At 39.3% G+C, this 24,489-nt stretch overlaps 1 protein-coding gene and 1 pseudogene across 2 annotated transcripts; both read right to left on the bottom strand.

Annotated features, from left to right (window-relative positions):
* Nucleotides 1-426: 426 nt before the first annotated feature.
* adad1 (adenosine deaminase domain containing 1 (testis-specific)) lies at nt 427-19,621 on the bottom strand. 2 transcript variants are annotated; one of them, XM_085366599.1, is made up of 12 exons: nt 19,455-19,621; nt 19,167-19,294; nt 18,449-18,619; nt 18,079-18,156; nt 14,448-14,573; nt 13,129-13,252; nt 10,063-10,233; nt 7,106-7,181; nt 6,856-7,012; nt 5,317-5,551; nt 771-903; nt 427-540 (listed from the first exon to the last, which is right to left on the bottom strand). In XM_085366599.1, the coding sequence occupies exons 1-12, from the start codon at nt 19,619-19,621 to the stop codon at nt 427-429; spliced, it is 1,680 nt and encodes a 559-aa protein (XP_085222725.1). The 2 variants fall into 2 exon arrangements, with proteins under 2 accessions (XP_085222725.1, XP_085222717.1); XM_085366591.1 differs by having other exon boundaries at nt 19,167-19,307; nt 19,468-19,621.
* Nucleotides 1,782-3,042, bottom strand: LOC146638166 (U4/U6.U5 tri-snRNP-associated protein 1 pseudogene; annotated as a pseudogene).
* Nucleotides 19,622-24,489: the final 4,868 nt, after the last annotated feature.

Raw genomic sequence — 24,489 nt, 5'->3', positions numbered from 1 at the left:
AACTAAGACTTACAAATGTAAGTAACAATTTGACTCCAACAGAAAATTCACCATAAAAAATACAAGTGGCAAAAAAAATAGATATGAGCTTTGGCTGACATACTTTTATTTTTTTCTGTCCTAAGCTCTATGGCCATTTCCATCACAAAAGATACAGTATATGAACCAGTGAAAATGTTAATAAAGAAAGAATGTACTTAATATACAGTACATGTATTAACTGAAAGAAGCAAAACTAAAGACCAGTTGTGGTGCAATATTCTATGTTGGGTGCTTTCAAATTATTTTCTACAAATCTTTAAACGTATTTTGAAAAAACAAATTCTGAAACCAACATGCAGCAAGTGGTGCAAATGAAAAGTAGGCTGAACGTTTTGAACACAACTGATTATTGATCAACATTCTTCTTTAATGTTGTAACATTATTCACATGCTGAAGTTATCACTAACCAAAACCTTGTCTTGCCAGGAACCAAAGCCCTTCTGCAACAGGTACGCCCGCAGCACATTCTTGGCTTCCTGGTATGGCTTTGCCATCATCTTCAGTGACCCAAAAAATATATAGTATGAATAACAGCTTGGGGTTCTTTTTAAAACAACAACTCAGCAAGTCAGGAAACGGTCATTTAAAAAAGCAGAAAATACAATAAGCTTGTGTGGTGGTTATTTTAACGTGTTTAACAGCATTTGCTTTCTATTGGATCAGTGTACAGCAGTTTACATTGCTAAAATAAAGTTTCAGATTACACAGAAGAAGGTGCTGAGTTTACCTTGGCTTCTCTGTAGGTACTTGTGGCCAGCAGGTCCGTCCTCTGAGCCTCTTTGGCCACCAACCTGAAGCGGTGCATCATCGCTGCTTTGCACAGACGGCTTGCTAGGGCAGATCCACTCTTAAAGGGAGAGCTAAACACCAAATAAATAAATGAGTCTGAAACTCTAGTTATGATGTTCTAATACAGCCCGAGTTGAGTCAAAAAAGGATACTGCCTATAGTTCTCAATATATCTGGTAACATGTTAATTACATTTCCAAGTGGTCTAGTAAAAACCTTACAATAATCTGATCTTTCAATTAGTCATTTCTCGTATATTATTTAGGGTATACACCACCAGTCAAAGGTTTGGACACACATTCTCATTTAATGGTTTTTCTTTATTTTCATGACTATTTACATTGTAGATTCTCACTGAAGGCATTAAAACTACATATGAACACATGGAATTATGTAAAACAAAAAAAGCATAAAATAACTCAAAACATCCATCCATCCATTTTCTTCTGCTTATCCGGGGCCGGGTCTCAGGGGCAGCAGGCCAAGCAGAGAAGCCCAGACCTCCCTCTCCCCAGCCACCTCCTCCAGCTTATCTGGGGGAACACCAAAGTGTTCCCAGGCCAGCCGAGAGATATAATCTCTCCGGCGTGTCCTGGGTCTGCCCTGGGGCCTCCTCCCGGTGGGACATGCCCAGAAAACCTCGCCCAGGGGGCATCCTTGTCAGATGCCCAAACCACCTCAACTGGCTCCTTTCGATGTGGCGGAGCAATGGCTTTACTCTGAGCCCCTCCCAAATGGCCGAATCACCCTCTCTCTCTTTTTTTTCCCCTTCTGAATTGTACTGATTTTATTGAACAATTAAAAACACAACATTGCAGCTTCAAAAAACTAGGACATTAAATCATAGACATTAATTAAAAGATGTGTATATGTGTGGTGTATTTTATCTATGCACATGAATGTTTCTACGTTAATTATACACAATTATAATACACTTCTCCCCTCATGCTTATTTAGTAATTGTGTTTGCATTCATACTGTTTCCAAGCACAATAGATGGTGTTTTCTGGGATTTTTGCCTCTCCTGCAGTAAAGCCACAGTTCCCAGAGGGGTATCGCTGCTGCTCATCTTCTTCAGCAACGCCTCTACCTCCAGCTTTTTCATCCTCCTCTCGGTCTTCATTTTTCCAGACCCCTTTCCGTTGAATAGATGGAGAGCTGCCTAAAAGCTTCTTTTGGAGTGAGTTTCCGCCCAGACTCCTCCACGTACTCAATCTTGACGTCAGGCTTGCAGCCATCCTCCTTGAAGTCTTGCATGAAACCTCTGTATTCTTCTCTGCGGCTGTACTTGTCATCAAAGCCCATCTTGTCCTCAATGCACTAGTCACCATTGGGCAGGGCACCCTTTGGTGCTTTGACACGTGCTACTTTCTGCACTTGAGTGTCCAACAAACCCTTATTTTTGCACAGCAACAGTGCAGCAACGAGGCCAGAGTTGACGATGGGCTCCTCGTCCAAAATGGTGGCACAGGCTGTGGCAAAATCTGGTTGATTTTGCTCGTGATCCAGGTTAACTCCATCCAACATTCTCATCCATATCAAGAGTCTTAACCTCCAGCATCATCTTTTTCCTCCTCCTGTTCAAAGTCCATAATGTCTTCCTGGTCCTCTGTTGCCTGACAGTCCGCATGTTGGGATATCACCCAGGATTCTGCAAAACTCTGAGGTAACATTAAAAAAAAAAAAAAGTTGTTCCTCTTGTCAGGATGGTCTTCGTTGTCATTTTTAACAAGGTTCTTAACCTGCTCTGCCACTTTCTCCCCAGAGTCTTTCAGGAGCTGCATTTGCTTCAGCTTCCTCTGCTTCTGCAGTTCCTGCTCTGCCTCATCCTCCTCAATTACAGCATGCTCAGGAGGGGTAAATTCCTCATTGTCGCTTATGTCCATTTCTGTCATCCTGATGTCGCCAGACAGCAGGTGGATTTCATGCGTCACCACCTTCTCCTCCTTCTTTACTTCTTGGTCTTCATCATTCTCCTGTTTGAGGCCTCGGCCACGTGTCCTGGAGCCAAAGTCAGAGCTGCAGGTGTCATTGAGGTGAAAGTCATCTGCAATGGATTTCTTCTCCTTCTTCCAGGTCTTCTTCACTCTATGATTTGTCTTTTTAAAGCCCACCATTTCCTGTGGTGTGTAGTACTCCGAGGTGATAGAAAGTGCAGGCATTTCCAAGGACTGGGTTCTCACCCTATCTCTAAGGGAGAGGCCAGCCATCCTTGGGAGGAAACACATTTCCGCCGCTTGTAGTCGCGATGTCGTTCTTTCGGTCACTACCCACAGCTCGTGACCATAGGTGAGGGTAGAGGCGTAGATCGACCGGTAAATTGAGAGCTTTGCTTTTACGCTCAGCTCTCTCTTCACCACAACAGACCGGTATAGCGCCGCATCAATGCAGCCACTGCACCAATCCATCTGTCGATCTCCCGCTCCCTTTTCCCATCACTCGTGAACAAGACCCCGAGGTACTTAAACTCCTCCATTTGGGGCAGTCTCGTCCCTGACCCGGAGTGGGCACTCCACCTTTTTCCGGCTGAGGACCGTGGCCTCAGATTTGGAGGTGGTGATTCTCATTCCCACTGCTTCACACTCGGCTGCGAAGCGTTCCAAGGCGAACTGGAGGCCATCACCTGATGAAGCCAACAGGACCACATCATCTGTGAAAAGCAGAGATGAGATCCTGAGACCACCAAAGTGAAAGCCTTCCGCCACTTGGCTACGCCTAGAAATTCTGTCCATAAAAATTATGAACAGAATCATTGACAAAGGGCAGCCCTGGCGGAGCCCATCACCCACCAGGAATGAGTCCAACTTATTGCCGGCTATGCAGAACAAGCTCTTGTAATGGTCGTATAAGGACTGAATGGCCCGTAGCAATGACACCCCATACTCCCGGAGCACCCCCCACAGGACCACCTGAGGGACACTGTCGAATGCCTTCTCCAAGTCCACAAAACACATGTAGACTCAAAACATGTTTTATATTTTAGATTCTTCAAAATAGCCATCCTTTGCTTTGATTACTGCTTTGCACACTCTTGGCATTCTCTTGATGAGCTTCATGAGGTAGTCAACTAAAATGGCTTTTCAATAGTCTTGAAGGAGTTCCCAGAGGTCACAAGAACTTGTTGGGCATTTTTGCCTTCACTCTGTGGTCCATCTGATGCCAAACCATCTCGATTGAGTTTAGGTCAGGTGACTATGGAGGCCAGGCCATCTGGTGCAGCACTCCATCACTCTCCTTCTTGGTCAAATAGCTCTTACACAGCCTGGTGGTGTGTTTGGAGTCATTTTCCTGTTGAAAAATAAATTATGGTACAACTAGTGTGACTTCAATTTTGAATAAATCCCCAACAGTGTCACTAGCAAAGCACCCCCACACATTGACACCTGTTCCAGCATGCTCCGCAGTGGGAACCATGCATTTGGAAACCATCCGTTCACCTTTTCTGCGTCGCACAAAGACACAGCGGTTGGACCCAAAGATCTCAAATTTGGGCTCATCAGACCAAAGCACAGATTTCACTGGTCCATGCGTTTCTTGGCCCAAACATATCTGTTATTACTTTTTCTTAGTAATGGTTTCTTAGCAGCATTTTTACTACAAAGACCTGATTCGTGCAGTCTCCTCTGAACAGTTGATGTAGAGATGTGTCTGCTACTGGCATTTATCTGGGCTCTCATCTGAGGTGCTGTGGTTTCTGAGGCTGGTGACGCGGATGAATTTATCCACAGCAGCAGAGGTGACTCTTGGTCTTCCTTTCCTGGGACAGTCCTCATGTTAGCTAGTTTCATCATAGCACTTGATGGTTTTTGCAGCTGCACTTGGGGACACATTCAAAGTTTTTGCAATTTTCCAGACTGACTAACCTTCAGTTCTTAAAGTAATGATGGATTGTATGGGCTCAAATTGTGGTCATAAATATGTTGTACCTGTAAATCAAATGCGTATTTAGCTGATTGGTTCTTGCCATAATATGAAATTATAACAGTTATCAAATAGGGCTGTTCACTTTGTACCAACCTGACTTCTGCCCAACACAACTGATGGTCCCAAACCCATTAAGACGGCAAGAAATTACACAAATTAATCCTGGCAAGGAAAACTTCTGAAGCGAAAACTATTTCAGGTGACCACATCATGAAGCTCACTAACAGGCCAAGGGTTTGCAGCACTGTCAACAAAGCAAAGGGTGGCTACTTTCAGTAATCTAAAATATCACATATACTCAGAGTTATTCATGATTTCTTTCTTTGCTACACAATTCCATATATCTTGTTTTATATATTTGATGTCTATATCTACAATCTAGAAAGTAGCATAAATAGAGAAAAACCATTAAATGAGAAGGTGTGTCCAAACTTTTCACTGGTAGCGTATTATTTTAAGATGCTTCATTTTAAAAGTATAACTAAAATAAAGCATATAAAAATAAGTATCAAACCCCAAAACCCCTCAATTCTCCCAACTTCCTATACAGTGATTCTTACTCCTCTATGGTCTTGCCCTCCAGACCATCCACAACCTCCAGGGAGCTGTCTCCCTCGCTCCAGTTGATACCGTAGGTCAGCTGGTTACCGCCTGCATGACTGGAAGCCGCAGATGGCACCAGGCTAATGTGAGGCCTCATCATGCAATAGAACATGGGCAGCTTGGAGGTGATGCCCTCTACACGCTGGCTGACAGACATCTCCATGCCACGAATTTCACTACAGTCAGAGTCACCTGCAAGGTTGATTTAAAGTTACAAGACACAGAATCATATGTAGTTTCATTCAGTTAGTGGTATCATTTTTTTATGACTAATCTTGCTGCAATCTGCAATTGTGAAGGTGTTTGACTTTGTTTGCTGCAAATATAGAGTATAACTCATTTTGGAGTTTCCCCATCCCTTACAGACTGAATCAATGTGGTCAAAGTCATTATGATTATGAAAAAGGAGAGGAAGGAAGAAAATTATTACTTTACCTTTGTAAAAATAACTTGGAAACTTGAGGATACACTACTGTGACATAGTGATACATTGTCAAAAGGACAACTTGGGGAATTTGTCAACTGTTTTTCACCTGCCTAAAAGCAGGTGCATACATTGATCTTATGTAGGGTTACACAAAGTTACAGAAGGAATTGTATGAGTATGAAATGTAGAGCCATCAGTTTGTTTCTTTGCCACATACAGTGGAACCCCGACTTACGAATACCCGGTTTCACGAAAAATTCAAGCTACGAAGGCACTGAATGGCAATATTTCTGCCTGTGTTACGGCAAAATGCCAGAGTAACGAAATCCGCTGGCTCTGATTGGCTGAGCCTACAATGCCCACAATGCCTTCTGAATCGTGTGACAACCCCTTGGCTTCTGTACTTGAGCTTCGCTGTTCCACTTGAACGACGTATTGTTGTTCTAGTTAGCAATTAGCCTATCGTTCAGCATCGCCTCACTCAAAACGCGCAATGGGTGCTTCGACTTAGGAAAATTTTCGACTTACGAAAGACCCTCAGGAACGAATTAATTTCGTAAGTCGGGGTTCCACTGTACTTTTAAATGACAGCAGGTACTACACTAAGATCTGTCTTGGAAAAACAATTTGTCCTATCTTTTTATGATGTGAAGTACACCCTAATAGAGTCCTCCCAGCCCTGAAATGAAATGAATCTTTAAGATGCTTGCTCTATTCCATTTTAAATTGGGACTGTGTGAGAGACTAGTGCTTTGTAAAAACTTTGTGAAATGACAAAAGCACAAGAACTGTGTTCATATCACTATTAACGGCACAAATGAAGACGTCTAGCATTCACCCACACTGTCTAACCCAGTGCCAACGTGGAGTGATTCTACTGGTGTATTTGGACTTGGTGGTGATGCACTTTTGCATAATGATAAAAAATAAATAAATAAAAATAAGAAAAAACAAAACAAAAAAAAAAACAGGGTCTCTCATTTGCTACCTCCTCATATTTTGGAAAAGGTAACAAATACAGGGTGATTCCCAACTACCCTTAAGGAGCATGACTGATTTTATTACTTGCCTATGAGGATGCTGTGGACATAGATGGGCTCGATAAAGTGGCTAAGCAAGGCTCCCTGGTATCCAAGGACCTGCCACTGAGTGATCTTGTCTGTTGTGGACATGCTGACAACTTTGGAGTTAGATTGATCAAGGAGTGATGAGAAAACCGAGAACACCTTTAAAAGAAAGTATACCTTTATACTTATGCATCAACACAGGTACAGGTGAATCATTTAGGTGTTCAGCAGATAAAAGAAATTAAACAACACCTTGCCCTCCACAGACAGGTGTAGGCTGATCTCGTTGTTAACTTGCCATGCTGACATGGAGAGTGGGTTCAGGCGCCTGCAAATTAAGCAGAAAGGTGAGAAAAATATTTCTGACCTTGAATAATATCTTTAGAGATATTATTTAGAGATATATCTTTCAAGATGTTATTCAAACTTCTATAACCCGAACTGTTTAAACTGAAGTTCTAATTAATTTAACTCTTAACCAACATCACTCACAGATAGCTGACATCAGGTTCTTCATGGACCACGTTTCAGCCGCATTCCAAAAACCAATGCAAGCTGCACTCACACACTCTGGTATTATCTTGGGTGCCTTTTGTTATGCTAACCTATGCTTCCTAGTGTCCTCTCTTGTGACTTAATGACATCCGTTTATCTCACAAGTAACTAATATCCAGTCTTTAAGTCTGACGTCATTAGCCCTGTGTGGGCCCAAACTTCGCTGCAGGTCCCTAAGTCACACGATCACTGCGGCATCACAGAGTTAAAAACTGTCTAAATCCTTTCATCTGTAATAAAATGATCAGCGTTGCTGCTCTACCAGGTGTAACAATTACATTTAACATCCAGGCATCCATGAAAACCAAATTTATGAAATTTAACGGAGTTAGAAGTTAGCAGGACGTTAGCTTGCTAGATTCCATCTAAATATAATATACCATGTTCTCACTGAGGGATTTCCGAATCAAATTAAGATGTACAGCTCTGCTATCATTTCCGACATAAATGAAGACAGGAAAGTAGACAGCAGTGACGTTTGTAGGGTTATATAATGATGTGCTACGTGATCGCTAGCGACACAGCTATGTTAGCATAATATAAACAGTGAAGCTGAAGGATGAATGCCAAATTTTTTCCACTCCATAAAAGTTAACGTGATGGTTGCTGAAGGTTCGGGACAAATGCAGTCACATGGCAGGATGCTGACCACACCGAACAGACCGAACTTCAGTCGGGAGAACAACTGAGATAATCCATCCATAATACAAGGTTAGTTATTAATATACTGCTGCATGGGCTGGTCTGTAGTTACATCGTAAGGTTTTAAAAAGTGAGCTTTAAAATGATTAGCGGTAATAAAAACAGAGAGGCCGACAGTGATCGGTGACTGTTTTTAGGGGCTTGTTGAGATCAAAAAGAACAAGATACAAAGCATGAAAACGTAAAAAACACAAAAGCCTTATTAAACGTGGAGTAGTTTGGGCACGGAAGCAGGATTCATCACGTCATCACTTAAAGACTGGATTGTTTAAAACTGATTTATCAGTATATGGTATGATATCAAGGTATGTCAGCTTCACATTTCTCTCTTTTATAATTTTGCCAGTGTAAACTAAGAAGCAAGAATTAGAGTGAGTGAGGAAAGTGAGCAGACATGTTACCATAATGAAAAGCACCCCCGAAATTTGCTTTGCTCATCTTTGTTTTGCGTTTTGGTGGGTGGAGAGGCATAAATATGTGGGAGGTTCAATCAAATGTGGTAACACGAAGTGAGTTTCAGGTATTTTAGTGGAAAATGTGTGTTAGACTTTGAGCTAAGCATACATGTCTCAGAGCTGTACTGCTTTTGCTGCATCAATCTGCTGCCAACTGCACTGTCAATAGCACAAATTGATAAAAAAACTGGGATTTGATCATCATCCAACCTCATACAGATACATGTTAATGTGCTTTAACTAGAAACACTCAGTCAACTATTAAAGTTCATGCCTTTTTTTTTTTAGCATTTTCTGCTCAGCACTGTTGAAGAAATAGATCCAAGTCTTGTTTTCTGACAGTTTACCGGGATGGTGCATGTGCATAAAGATTCTGGTATTCGGGGAGTTTAACAACCCAGAACCACATACATTTATGAAAAAGCACAATAGGATAGTAGGGGAGTACAATCAGTGGGGATATGTTAACAGCGAGCGCACTACCCACTAACATTTGTCTCCATTCATCCACATTAAACAAAAACAAATAGTAATACATCAAGAAGCAATAAATGTGGGGTGACAAGAGCAAAAACTTGATTGATGTGACGTGATTGGTTTTTTTTTTTTTACCTCTTAAAATAATTTTCACCTGTGGACTGATCAAAATGTATTATTACTCTATAACCATTTAAGACAGAGGTGTCCAACTCTAGGCCTCAAGAGAGGGTGTCCTGGAGTTTTTAAAATGTGTCCTTGATCCAACACAGCTGATTTAAATGGCTAAATTACCTCCTCAACATGTCTTGAAGTTCTCCAGGGGCCTGGTAATGAAATAATCATTGATTCAGGTGTGTTGACCCAGCATAATATCTAAAATCCGCAGAACACCAGTCCCTAAGGCCTGGAGTTGGACACTTCTGATTTAAGATTTATGAAAATAAGTTCTTGCCTGTGAGTTTTCAGAAATGGTTCATGTGAACAGATTCTTATCTACATCATCAAAATAATGTTATATATAATAAACTTTATTTTTTTAGTCACGTTTCAAAACTAAACTCTGCCTCCTAAGTATAACAAATCTTTTAGTATGAGATTTCCATACAGCCATTAGACTTGGGCCGTATATGTTCCTCTTTCAGTTCATTAAATCACTGCTATTATCAGGACCAGGTCAAATATGACATAACTGCAGCCTCTGGCTGGAAAAGCACTGCACCTGACACAGTGTTAATTATGTATTGGTATTTTTCCTATATTAAACTGAGTATGAGTAAACTGCTAAACTGAGTGAGATGAGTAAGCCAATATTAAAAAGGTCATTATTATGCCAGAGCCTGTGTAAACCATTTCAGGTTCATGCTGTGTTTTTCAGTCATTACTACAAAGATGGGTAAGAAGCAAAAAAAATCTGCTAAAATGTAGGTAACATATTTTTGTTCACCTGTTTTCAAAAGCGAGAGAGAAGAGGCGTTAAAGGAAATGAACTTCTGTGGGGTTAAGCTGATAAGCACTTACAGTTTGGAAGGGATCTGCGCAGCACCCTTTGGCAGTTGGTTGACATAGAGGTGAAGAGTTATACCACTCTTCAGGCTGAGGAAGCTGCTGCTGCTGCTTTGCTGGAAGATTGACTTCTGAGTGAGATTTGCATTTTTGCTGAAAAACATCAGCAGGTGCCGGTACAGGAACCTGCCAACAAGGAGATATTACTTATTCTGTGCAAAGTGGCCATAGATCTATGTAGTAACATTTTTTAAAAGTGAAAATCTGCAATATCACTAAATCTTGAAGTTAAAGCTACTATACTGACCCATTTGAGCATAATGTGAGGTTTGCTGCAGTTAGCTTACTTTAAGGTCTCCAAAAGACAAAGAAATACACAAGCAACATGTTTGCCCGCAGACCTCAAAACATTGCTTTCAGAGATCTCTTAACATTTAAACAGGAAATAAAGCCAGCCATTGTCAGACACATTTGCACATAAGCTCTTTATACATGATAGTCATTAATCTCTATATATTCAGACATGATAACGATTTCAAATTAAAAGTCTGCTAGAATTTTAGTGGACAAAACATATTAACTGAAAACATTTGCAATCAGCCTATACCAAAGTAGGTCAGGACACACAAATGAAACCTTAAAAAAGGGAATGATTATATTTGATTGTATTAATGAACATGATTAACCCTTTAAGACCTACCATAGAACCAAGTCTGCCAGAGCTTATCGTTATATTTTACATGCTGCAGTCCCATTTCTGGGAGCATTTCAATTGCTATACATCAATACAACCATTATAGCCCACATTTTAATAATATGTATGCATTAAGTCCATAGCAACTACATAAATTACAAAAAAGTGCAATACACTACAAAAAAATCGAAAATTGTTTTGTTTTTTTGTGTCTTTTTACATATATTTCTAGTTAGAGAAATTTAAGATTTATCCCTCAAAACTGTAAGCACAAAATAGTTTCCAACAAGAGGAAATTTATTTTGAGTGTCTTCATAGTTTTATTTTTGAGATACACCGATTTTTTATATACTGCAGGAAAAACGAAAATAAATATTATAATGCAAATTTGCAAAAAAAAAAAAAAAAAAAAAAAAAACCCAGCATGTGCACCAAAATAAACTATTTCCAGCAGTGCAATTTGAGTTCTAAGCATCACAGAAACTATTCAGAAAAGCATGAAGTCAAACATGACTTATAAAAACACCAGTATAGGCTTATAAGGCCCCGAAGGTAAAAAATAAAATTTTCTGCGAAAATGACGTCACTTCCGGTTTCGGGCAAGTAGTGGCGGCCATGTGATAGTTCGCCCTGACGTCTATTCCAACATAGGAAGTGTTATGAACAGCTGATCGGATCGGCAAAGCCTGTTTCTGGAGCTTGTTGCTGCAAGTGCTTTTTATGCAATTTTTGCAAAGCTGCATGTGGAAGGAAACCGTGACTTAGGACAAGCTGATGGCATAAGATGTAAGTACAACTCCTCCGGTTTCATATGCAAAAAAAATTATTGTGCTAGCTTACGTGGTTCCGGTTCTATAGTGCTTTAAAACTAGCTACGCAAAACAGAGCGTGCCCACTCCGACCGGCTTTAAAGGGTTAATGACCTTCCATGAATCGCTACTTTATCGTGGTGGAGCAAAGTCCCAGGGATCCCAGGGGCTATGTTATCTTACCTATCAGCGGGTCTCCCATGGCAAATCCTGGGTGAGGGATTAGACAAAGAGTGATTCAAAAAACCCCAGGAGGAGAAGACCCAGGGAAGAGTTCACTCAGGGTTACAGATCTGGGGAGGGTGCCAGAGGGTGAGCGACTGGTGGCCGGGCCTTAGACCATGGGGCCGGGTCGGGTGCAGCCTGAAAAAGGGACATGGGCCCCCCTCCTGTAGGCCCACCACTTGCAGGAGGCGCTGTAGGGGTGGATGTCCAAAACTAGCGACCAGGACATGGAAATTAGCGTTCTCCGAAGGGTGACTGGCCTCTCCCTTAGAGAGAGGAGTTCAGCCATCCAGGAGGGGCTCAGAGTAGAGCCGCTACTCCTCCACATCAAAAGGAGCCAGTTGAAGAAGTTAAATTGGCTCCAAGGAATGCTTGGTGTTACCCCAGACAAGAATGAGGAGGTGGGTGTGGAGGAGGAGGTCTGGGCTTCTCTGCTTAGGCTGCAGCCCGTGACCTGGCTTCAGCTAATTAGAAGAAGACTGATGTATGGATGGATGTATTAACGAACATCATCTACAATCTACACGCACATTGTAAGTTGGGGACCAAAAGTATACTCTGGATTTGCTGGTTGAACAGTATAAGCTAGTGTAAAGCACACTTTTGGGCTTTTTATTTTTTTTAATAAAGTTAGTTTTTTATTAAACAGCAAAAAAGTGGTAAAGACAAGTGAAGTGAGCTAAGAGATTAGCTCTGGTATTATTGACTTGCATCTGTGTCTAAATAACCATCATTGATAAATAGGAAAATGGTAAATGGACTGGTTCTTATATAGCGCTTTTCTACTCTGAGCCCTCAAAGTGCTTTATACATTACGACATTTTAAGAACACGAGAGTTAAGTGTACATGTATCCACTTAAACTGCTGTGTTGTACTGAGGTTAGAATGAATCATCTTTGGTTTAGTATGTTCCATTAGACAAACAATTACCGTTAGAGGTCTATTTATAGCTACAAAAACCACAAGGTAAATGAAAAATATTTTTAACCAGAGTCTATAGCTGTAAAATATTAGATTTAGATAAACAGTGTGCAAAATATTTATTGGAGTAAAACAATCGATTACCACTGTTGAGAAAATGTTACAAATTATGATATTGATATTGTTGACATCACTCAGCCACGACATAATATCACAAGTAATTAGTGATTATATTATATTTTATTACATTGCAATGCATATAATATAACATTACAACATATAACTAATGGGTATTTTAAAAATCAGGTTTCAAATTTGCATGGGAAAAAAAATACTGCTTTCATTTTTCCATCATGGTATAAAGTGGAGAAAACCATTTGCTATAACGTGACATGACACATAAAAAAATATGGGTCATGGTTGCAACAAACCTCATAAGAGATCTTCTTGCTGTGACAACTGCGTGTGAATCATGCACAATCCTCCCGTTCGATGAGATACTCTCTTTTGTATTAAAATTACCAGTCCCAAGAGCAACCACTTCATATCCATTGGCTAGAGAAAGACAAAAGTGTGAGGAGAGGTAAATACAACATATTTACCTGATAGCCACTCAACATATCATTCTATAACATTTATATAACTCATGTCTGTTTCAGTTTCCTTAACAAAAGTATTGTTGTTCTATCTATAGCTACAGTTTTTTATCCATGAGAGAATTTTGTGCGACTCACCATTAAATAAGGAATTAAATTTTTAAAAAAGTACTCCAGGCCTGCCAAAAACAGCTCACTGAGCAGGTTTTTCCTTTCCTATTGATTGTTAAAGTTCAGCTGGATTTTGAGGTATGCTTTGGGTTACTGCTGTGTTATAAAAACAGTCATTGGCTGTCACACAGCACTAAGGCATAACATGACATGACCAGACCTATACCAATCAGCTGAAAATTCCAGTTTGGTGGGGAGAGTAAAGACAGCAGCATTAATTGAAGCAAACACTGCATTTTTTTTTCTTCACGCATACAGCTGTTATTTTCTGTGTATCTTATCTGCATATAGTACCTGTTTCCAAAGGACTCTGACAGAAGATGTCTCTTTGCTTACTTTACACACTGGAATTCTTTCAAAATATATTTTGGCTTTTACTCTGTCATCTTAAAGAAGAAATTCCAAGCTGGATGATTTTGATAACTTCCGTGCTCTTAAAGACCTCGGTCTGAGGAGCTTGAGATAATTAAGAATTTATCAGTACCTGATAAATGCTACCAGCTGACAGCTGTTCAAAAGTTAAATGAACAATATTTGTCTTCCCACTAAAGAAAAAAAAACAAACAAAACATTTCCGTACAATAAACTACATGCTTTATCTCCCATCCCTGTACAGATTCTTCAGTCAATACAGTTTTTGTCTAACCTGTCAAGTTCTTTTTTCTCTAGGACGATGTCAGGAAGTGTCTTTGGCTCTAACATTTGTACGCTATACAGTAAATCAAAGCTATTGTATTTCAATGAATTGTTTTTGTGCAAAATCCAGCACTTAAAACTACACTATACTAAAAGTAATGTTGTACAATAATCTTAGAAATTAGATAACAGCAGTTGCTTATAGGACTAATTTACACTGCAAGGAATTAAAAACAAAACTGTTGTCACTATATTCAAGATGAAGATTTAAATCAAGCATTCTAAAATCTTTTTTCCACTAACAGACTGGTTACCATCTATCGTTCTTACTTTGAGGTCTCACTTACAAGTCTGAAGAATGAATGCTGCTGTGGTGACTGCACATCCGGAGAACTCTGGGTGACTATTCATCAGTTTCGTGAGCTGATCCCTGACAGCATGTGGAATCTGCAGATTGACAAATGGCTTCCTTTCTGTACAACAGGTGAGATAAAGAAAACGACAGGTTTTCAACTTATTCATTTGTCAGTTCATTGTCTTTCCACGTGTCAGTGCAAACAACAGCCATCTCAAGGCTCTTCACATTTTAACATATACAGTGGGGCAAAAAAGTATTTAGTCAGCCACCGATTGTGCAAGTTCCCCCACCTAAAATGATGACAGAGGTCAGTAATTTGCACCACAGGTACACTTCAACTGTGAGAGACAGAATGTGAAAAAAAAAAAAAATCCATGAATCCACATGGTAGGATTTGTAAAGAATTTATTCGTAAATCAGGGTGGAAAATAAGTATTTGGTCAATAACAAAAATACAACTCAATACTTTGTAACATAACCTTTGTTGGCAATAACAGAGGTCAAACGTTTACTATAGGTCTTTACCAGGTTTGCACACACAGTAGCTGGTATTTTGGCCCATTCCTCCATGCAGATCTTCTCGAGAGCAGTGATGTTTTGGGGCTGTCGCCGAGCAACACGGACTTTCAACTCCCGCCACAGATTTTCTATGGGGTTGAGGTCTGGAGACTGGCTAGGCCACTCCAGGACTTTCAAATGCTTCTTACGGAGCCACTCCTTTGTTGCCCGGGCGGTGTGTTTTGGATCATTGTCATGTTGGGAGACCCAGCCTCGTTTCATCTTCAAAGTTCTCACTGATGGAAGGAGGTTTTGGCTCAAAATCTCACGATACATGGCCCCATTCATTCTGTCCTTAACACGGATCAGTCGTCCTGTCCCCTTGGCAGAAAAACAGCCCCATAGCATGATGTTTCCACCCCCATGCTTCACAGTAGGTATGGTGTTCTTGGGATGCAACTCAGTATTCTTCTTCCTCCAAACACGACGAGTTGAGTTTATACCAAAAAGTTCTACTTTGGTTTCATCTGACCACATGATCATGTATCATCCATGTGCTCTCTGGCAAACTTCAGACGGGCCTGGACATGCACTGGCTTCAGCAGCGGAACACGTCTGGCACTGCGGGATTTGATTCCCTGCCGTTGTAGTGTGTTACTGATGGTGACCTTTGTTACTTTGGTCCCAGCTCTCTGCAGGTCATTCACCAGGTCCCCCCGTGTGGTTCTGGGATCTTTGCTCACCGTTCTCATGATCATTTTGACCCCACGGGATGAGATCTTGCGTGGAGCCCCAGATCGAGGGAGATTATCAGTGGTCTTGTATGTCTTCCATTTTCTGATGATTGCTCCCACAGTTGAACTTTTCACACCAAGCTGCTTGCCTATTGTAGATTCACTCTTCCCAGTCTGGTGCAGGGCTACAATACTTTTCCTGGTGTCCTTCGAAAGCTCTTTGGTCTTGGCCATGGCGGAGTTTGGAGTCTGAGGCTGTGGACAGGTGTCTTTTATACAGATGATGAGTTCAAAAAGGTGCCATTCATACAGGTAACGAGTGGGGGACAGAAAAGCTTCTTACAGAAGACGTTACAGGTCTGTGAGAGCCAGAGATTTTCCTTGTTTGAGGTGACCAAATACTTATTTTCCACCCTAATTTACGAATAAATTCTTTACAAATCCTACCATGTGAATTCATGGATTTTTTTTCACATTCTGTCTCTCACAGTTGAAGTGTACCTCTGGTGCAAATTACTGACCTCTGTCATCATTTTAAGTGGGGGAACTTGCACAATCGGTGGCTGACTAAATACTTTTTTGCCCCACTGTAAGCTCTAAAATGTTAGATACTGCCCGAGCAACCACTTGATAACAAAGGGAAGAAAGAATTCCCTTTTAACCGGAAGAGACCTCTAACAGGACACGGCTCAGTAAAGAGCATAAAGTGGCTAAAAATAATAAACAGGACAAAACACAAACTATGAGAGAAAGAAAAAAAGTGCATCACAGGAGGTCCACCAGCAGCCTGAACTTGTAGCAGCTTAATGAATACAAACACAGCATTTTCGAGCCATCATCATATCAGTGAGAGGTTCTCTAACTATAAGATGGACTAGCTTGGTAAGCTGCTTAAAACCCAGAGGGAATAAGTACTTGATGCCTCCTATGGAGATGTAGAGGAACTTTCACTAACATCTGTTTCAGCTCAGCTAAAACAAGGACAGACATAGGAAATCTTCAATAACGCCTGTACTCATTTGTTAGATTTTTACTTAAGTTCATTATTGTATCCAGATTTGTATTCATAAAAACTCTTTTAAAGATACCTTTTCCATTTTTATTTAAATGTACTCAAATTTGTGTGTACATTGTGACTTGTTGAGCTATTTTGCCTTTTCATTTAGTATTTTCTTTGTTGACCTATGATATTTTGTCATTGGTTGTATTTACTACTTTGACACACTAATTTCCCTACTTTGGTAGTTAATTAAAAAGTACAGCTTATCCAATCTCATCTTATGCAAGGCTAGCTCATGGTTGTGTGCCCCTGAGCTAGCCTGACTATTAGCCTCTTCTTTTTCCTGTAGCTTTCTTAAGCTTCTTCTTCTATTTTCAATTTAAATGTACTCCTTTTGTATAATATTTAACTCACTCAGCTATTTGTCTTGTCATATTGCATTCTCTTTATTGACCTACGATATTTTATTTAAGCTATCTTGTCACATGTTGTGTTTACATTTATGGCTGTTGTCAAAGTAATTTCCCTACTTCGTTGATAAATAAGATAGAGGTTATCTAATCAGATCTTGAGGGATTGTTCAGGGACAGACGTTCCAGTAGTGAGTAGTGTTATCAAAAGGGAAACATGAAGTAATTGTGAAAGTAGACAGTGTGTTTGTCCCCCAAATTGAAACCAAGGACTTGTTCAAAAGGACCTGCTCTCATTACAAAGTATTTAAATAACCAAGATATGACTAGATAAGTAAAATGAATCATATGACTAAATTTGTCTCTGACCTTCAAATTAAACATTGCTGTTGTATTTTAGCAGACAAAATCTATAAGGCAGGAATGATATCGCATAAATGACATGCATGCATCAGCAGTGTACACCCAATCCAGCTCGCCAGTCTATTGCAGGGCTCACACAGAGGCAGAAAACCATACACAAACACAATCACACCCTAAGGCCAATTAAGAATTGCCAGTTAAACTAAGACACACGTCTTTGGACAGTGGGAAGAATCAGGGCACCCAGAGAGAACACCCAAGCATGGGGAGAACATGTAAACTCTACATACAAAGGCCCCAGCTGGCCGGACGACTGCCCTGACTATATCTATACCTATCCTAAGTCATAATGTATATCCCTAACTCTATCCAACATAATCATCCTTAACACTTAGCCAGACCAATGTGATGGCAATGCCAAAGACAAAAGAAAGGTTATTGCACTTTTAAAAAATAAAATGTCAGTGGTCTCAAATCAAATTATGCAACAATAAAATATGGTCTGTGTGCTACGTATACAGATGTGTTCAAAATATTACTGCTAGTGTCATTTACTACAAAATATGCAAACAGAGAGGTAACAAGTCAGTCAAAGAATATAAAATCCAGAATTACCGAGCATGGCTCTATGAGCATGGCTATCAGAAATGGCGGGCTCCTCTTTTACTGGCAAAGGTGCAGGGACATCCAAGGCTAAAGCAGGCAAAGAAGTGAATGAAATGTAAAATGTTTAAATGTGCATTTTTAATGTTGCCAAATTAATTGTCAAAAATCGGTGGTAAGACTGGCTCGAAGAACATTTACAGCCTTACATTTACTTAATGTACAATAAAAATAAATAAATAAATGTAGCAAAAAGCTGTGTTAAATGGTGTATCCAATATTAACAACAACCGCAACAACCAACATCATAAATACTGTAAAAAAGTAACATGTGCATCTCAGAGTCTGCAGAACAAACACTTTATTTTCATCAAATACTAACATGATGCTTCAGGAAGTGCAGATTTCAGACTCTCCAGGGTGGGCTGGAGATCCTGAAAAGCAAGCTCCGCTGCATTCAGACGAGCCTCCTTCTTTGTTACTCCTATACCAGTCTTGTACTGTACTCCATCGATCACAGCGCAAAAGGCAAAATAAAGCCCTGTTGTACTGGCTAATAAAGAAAAAACAGGAAAAAGTCATGAATTTTACTACAATCATACCCCAACATCTGGCTGACATCTTCTCTGTCAGCCACTGTGCATAACAAGAAGTCACAATTTGTGAAGATCCTTCAGTTTGTATCCAGTCTGAAATGACATCAGCCTCTAATGACTTAGCCTCTGGCACAATACCTTAATTTCTTGAACAACAGTTTTTTTCTCTTTCTTTGTATAAAGGGGTAAATAACAAAAGGAAAAAAAATCTAGCATAGACCTGATCTTGTGATTGCATTATAAATAAAAAAATAAACTGCATTATTCTAATGTATTTCCAAGTTCACTTCTTACTTGAAAGACCTTAAAACATTGCTGCTTTTACCTCAAAGATAAAAACAGTAATATATAATGATAGAATACAGCTATGTATTCTATCATTATAAACAACGCCATGTGGCATTGTAAAGCTGTCTGAATAGATTATGTGAAGACGTCTTCATAGATGTTGTTAAAGATTTTAGATCTGTATTTGAATGGCACCAGCATGCTCGGAAGATTTACCTGGGGCTACTGTCTCCTTCATTTCCAGATGGAACTGCAAAGTCTGGGCAAGCTGATGGAGCAAAGATATAGCATTTGTCTCTCCATTCCTGTATCTGGCAATCAGTGTTTTAGGAGAGACTTTTGGTCTTCCATCATGACCTTAGTAGGGAAAACACGAAAAAGCAGATTCAAATTTTAAACCCATATAGATTCTATTTGGAAGCCTGCAACAGAAACCACAACTTAAAGGGGCTGAAACATTGATTATCTGGAGCACTGTGGGAGCTGTATCTGGAGTAGATTAACTTCTCAAACCTACCAGGTTTAAAAGTGCTTTTCACTTGCTGATCAAAACCTATATTCATGTTAGATGGTGATCGGGTTGGTCCTGATGTCGTTGGCAAATTCTTCTTGAGAATTTGGTCAATACAAGTTCCTCTGGAACCCCCAAATGATCCACCAGTTCGATACATCCTGCCAAATTTCACCAGTTCTGAAAAGAGGAGAACAGCACTGTTTGACTTAAAGCCATGTCTTATCAACCACATTTATCTGAATAAATAAAGTTTAAAGGGTTCCCTTATAGCAGGGGTCTCAAACTCCAGTCCTCGAGGGCTGGTGTCCTGAAACTTTTCCATGTGTCCCTGTTGCAACACACCTGAATAGAATTAGTAGGTCACTAGCAAGACTCTATAGAACTTGACTGCATGCTGAGGTGGTAATTCAGCCACTTGATTCATGTTACAGCATCTCATGAGTGAATGAACATGGTGGAATAAAAATACTTTTAGAAGTACATTTTTCCAAACACTTACATTTACTTAAATTTACTTGAGTAGGGTTTGAGGTTGCCAGATAAGCATGAAGTAAAGTTCTATACCCTTGCTAATGACCTACTAATTTTATTCAGGTGTGTTGTGGTGTTCAGGACACGGGTCCTTGAGGACTGGAGTTTGAGACACCTGCTTTAATTAAAGGTTTGAAATGCAGAAAGTTCCCAGTTTTTAGGCACTTTGCTACCAGCAGCCTGTTACAAAAGCTCACGGTTTGTTTCTTTTTGTTTTGGTTGAAACTATGGACAATTTCAAAGAGCTGACAACAGTTTGACAAACATACAATAGTTTTACACCTACAAGGTGATTTTCAAAGAGCTATTAACTGAAAACTTGGAATGGCAAACTTGACATCTTTTGGCATGAAATGTACTTTCTTCTAGGGAAGAAAAAAAAATGCCCAAAGTACACAAGTGGAGGCCAAAAGTGAACTACAGCAGATGTACAGTATCTGAAAGTCATGTCCCCCCCCCAAAAAAAGAGAGGAAAAAGTCCAGCAAAAACCTGATACCGACTGGAACTGTCAGTAACACAAAACACATCTTATGAAGTGATGAATTCAAATGTAAAATTTTTGGTTCAAATTGTGATTGATCTGATAAAACGTGTTGGAGGCTCTGTCATGGTTTGAGACTGCATCTAAGTCAGTGATGTTGGTGATCTTTTCAAAATGATCAGAATTATGAATGCAGATCAGTTTTTTTAGATTTGGATACACAATCACCAAAGCATCTGATTCACAACGGCTATATTTTTCAGCAAGACAATGATCCCAAACACACTACAAGTACAGCAAAATGATACCTGGATAGGGAAAAAAAAAAAAAAAAAAAACACAATAGAACACCCAGAGACATGGATTGGCCTCCCCAGAACCCACGCTTCAACATTACTAAAGCAGTGTGGGAGAGCACAAGAAAGGGCAGCGAACTGACATGACATGAATGACATTTAAGAAACCTGGAGATCTATTTCTTTAGACTACCGAAATTTTTTTTATTTATATATATATATATATATATATATATATATATATATATGAGAAAGCTTACCAAATACAGTTCAGACTGTCCTGATTTTCAGAATGGTGGTACAAACTATTTGTTGCCTTAAACACTCTAAAGAGATATGTTTGCACATATTTCACTTTAAAAAAAAATATAGGGCTTTTTAACTTTATGTATTATGTGTTTTAATTTTTGCTCTTTTGTTTTATCTATTGTTCTTAACTTATTTACTGCACAGCACTTTGGTCCTGTGCTGGCTATTTTAAAGTGCTTTATAAATAAAGTTGGATTGGAAATTTCAATAAATCGCTCCATTCTTTCTCCTTGCAAAATATAACTCAAGTATTTATAGATAGGCCAAGCGTGGGCTAACTGCTAAAATGCAATTTTGCTAATTGCTAACATTATTTTTTTTTCTTTAGAAAATAATTTTAGCGCTTTATCTTTAACAATAGATACAGAAAATTCTTTACGTTCAAAAAGAAAATAGCTTAACGGTTAAGGCCCTTAACTTGAGGGTCACTGTCGCTTTAACATTTGAGATTTAACTAGCTAGCTAGCGTGCTTTAGGTCAGAGTTCTGAACAAAGTCGCTAATCTTTACATCTTCGCTTTAAAACAAACCTAGCCAAGAAAACTCGCTAGGCCCGCTACATTTACCCACCTGATATACTGTGTACATTAAGCTTTGAGTTTTGAATTATATATGTAAATGTGACTACAAAAAGGGGCAAACACGTTTTACCTGTGCTGACAACTTTGGACGTAGTGGTCGCCGTCAACGTGTGAACGTTCTTGCTTGAACGTGGGCGTTGACGGTTGATCAGGTGACACACGCTGTTTGGAAAATGAATGATGACGTTAGCTGTAAGTTTAGGTGCTACGTTTTTGGGAGGTTTAATACACATTGTAACTTAAGATCGATGTTTGAGGTAAAAAAGTGGCACATTATTTATTTAATTTGGAAAATAATTTTACTTTTGTACCCTTTGTACTGGACAGCAAGTGTCCATATTTCAGGAAGCAGAGGGAAGGGGGTTAAGCAGTAAAACTGTGAAAGGTGGAGTCAAACCTGGAGCTGTCAGGAGATGAGGTGGACAAAGGTCAGACATTAGAAACAGGAACTTTCACCTCCCTTTCACCCATAGGGAAATAACTCACTTCCCTATGGGCCTCATCCAACCCATCACCTGACAACACTAAGTATGACTTAGTAAAATCCTGAAATCCTGTCTGTTTCACTGAGCCCTCTGACATATCATCAGTGGTCATGGTTAGTGCCATGGGTGATGTGACCTAACAACACAGGATCAGTTGGCTGTTAGTTGTAATCAGTGGTGCATCACAGACAGACTTAACTATGAGAAGTTATTTGCTAAAATGATGTTTCAGTGTTGTTTAGTGTTGTCCATTTAACTCTTTTATTATTCATGACATAAAAACTATATACATATATGTAAACCATTTAAATATATATATATATATATATATATATATATATATATATATATATATATATATATATATATGTATATGTGTATATATATATATATATGTATATATGTATATATATATATATATATATGTATATATATATATATATATATATATATGAATATATACGTGTTAATCAAAAAGGGGCTTCTCCCTCACCTCCCACTGGCCTCCGACATGTTGACAGTTGTGGTATATTTGTATACAGCAGCAGTTTCCTTCTTCCCCCTTTCAGATGCACACTTGCTGATAACAGAGATCACACACCTACTCTCGCTGCCTGCAAACCTTCAAGTATCCTTATTGCGTAAAGACAAAATCACCTTGCGTGTGTCTTGTTGATGATTAAATTAGCGGCATAGGAATTTCCTTACATGTAGCTCACTCAAAATAGTTGCTTTGTTTTATCACCTCACACTGATAATTATAGGTTTTTGTACTGTCTCTTAATTGTTTATCTAAAGAAAAAGCATGGTGTCATACAATGACAAGAAGACACATCAGAGCATTTGGCCTCATCTTCAACAAAAGGAAGTGTATTCAGCAACTGTTGATTAGATTTTAATTTGCTTGTACATTAGTTAAAGTTTAATATCCTTGATTAACAGCCTGCAAGTCAGTAATGGAAATAAGAAAAGTGTTGTCCTGACCTAGTGCCCTGAAGTTCATATCTGAAATAACTATTTCCTATCTACATTTGATTTGAGCCTTTTCTGTGCTATTATATTTTGTTTGAGTCATTCCTATTAGTACTAAAGAATTAAATCGCTACCTCAGGTATGACAAAATTACAGTATATTTATAAATAAGTCGCAATTCGTACAGACGAAAGTATGTACACAGTGTCATTTCCCTTTTTGTTCAGCAGAGTACACTAATACAAGTAGAACAGAGTTTGCTTTCTTTTTCCTTGTAGGGTCAAGGTGATATATATATCCTGAGCATAACATGCTGTGGTTCTGTTAGGGACTACAGCTTATAGCTAAAGGGAAACTGAACTGCTTATCTTAAACAGATGTAGTTTGACATTTATGCTTGCTTGCTTCATTGATTGATATGTATTTCATGTAGGTTCGTATCAATCCACAACTAGCTTCCAGTAAGAACAGCTTACCTGGAAACAGGGCAGGTACATACATTGCTCCATAGTAAGGTGACAAAACCTGCCTGCCAATGTTTCAGTAAACACTGAGCTGCTTCTTCTAATTATAACATCTATAGCATGTATCAGGGCTGCTGCATATCCATTTGCATATCTTTCTTTGCCCACTTGGTGATCACACCTCAGTGGCAAAGTATAGTAAGTGCAGTGGGTGTAGATGCCTATGGTTGACATTCCTTGTTTGCAGGTAACAGAAATGAAACTTTTGGTATGATAAGGGTCAGTATTAAAGGCTTCTGATGTCAGTATTTTCACTTTTCCCTTTGATGTATAAAGTACCCTCAACAGGGACATTGATTAGCAATTCCGAGAGCATAAAAGTAAAATGGAACAAGCAGCCTACAGGCAACAAGCAGTGAAGGTCACCACAGGAACAAATATGGTTTGCCACCCCCGCAGACTGTAGGGACAATCTTAAAATTACTTCTCTAATCAGTCACACTTGAAAAGAGAAAGGGTGCAGTCTGAAATGAGTTTGCATGCTCCATCCCCCTGTTCCCATAAGCAACTAAGATAAAGGAAAAAGATGAGTCACTCAGGCCTTAACCACAGGTTTTCCTATTAATGAAGCTGGGAGAGCGGTTGTTTTTGCTTTGTTTTTCTTTGTCTTTTGTCTTTTGGAGACAGATTTCTTCCGATTTACACACATGTTGAAAAGTGCGTATTTAGAAGACAATCACTTTATAGCATCTGCCGTTTCCTAATTCAGTTTAAATACTAAACCTATTTCTAGATTTGTAACAAAGCAACGGGAAGATATTTAAATAAGTAGGTTGAATGGGTCAGGAAATAGTAACAGCATAAGCTTTTCATGTTTCCCCTGCACTATCCTTGTGCAGTAGAGAA

Source organism: Diplotaxodon limnothrissa, linkage group LG2 (genome assembly GCF_057381915.1).
Source record: "Diplotaxodon limnothrissa isolate DT_005_m linkage group LG2, D_limnothrissa_male_GT1.1, whole genome shotgun sequence".
Taxonomy (NCBI): Eukaryota; Metazoa; Chordata; class Actinopteri; order Cichliformes; family Cichlidae; genus Diplotaxodon; species Diplotaxodon limnothrissa.
This window is presented reverse-complemented; position numbering and strand designations above follow the sequence as displayed.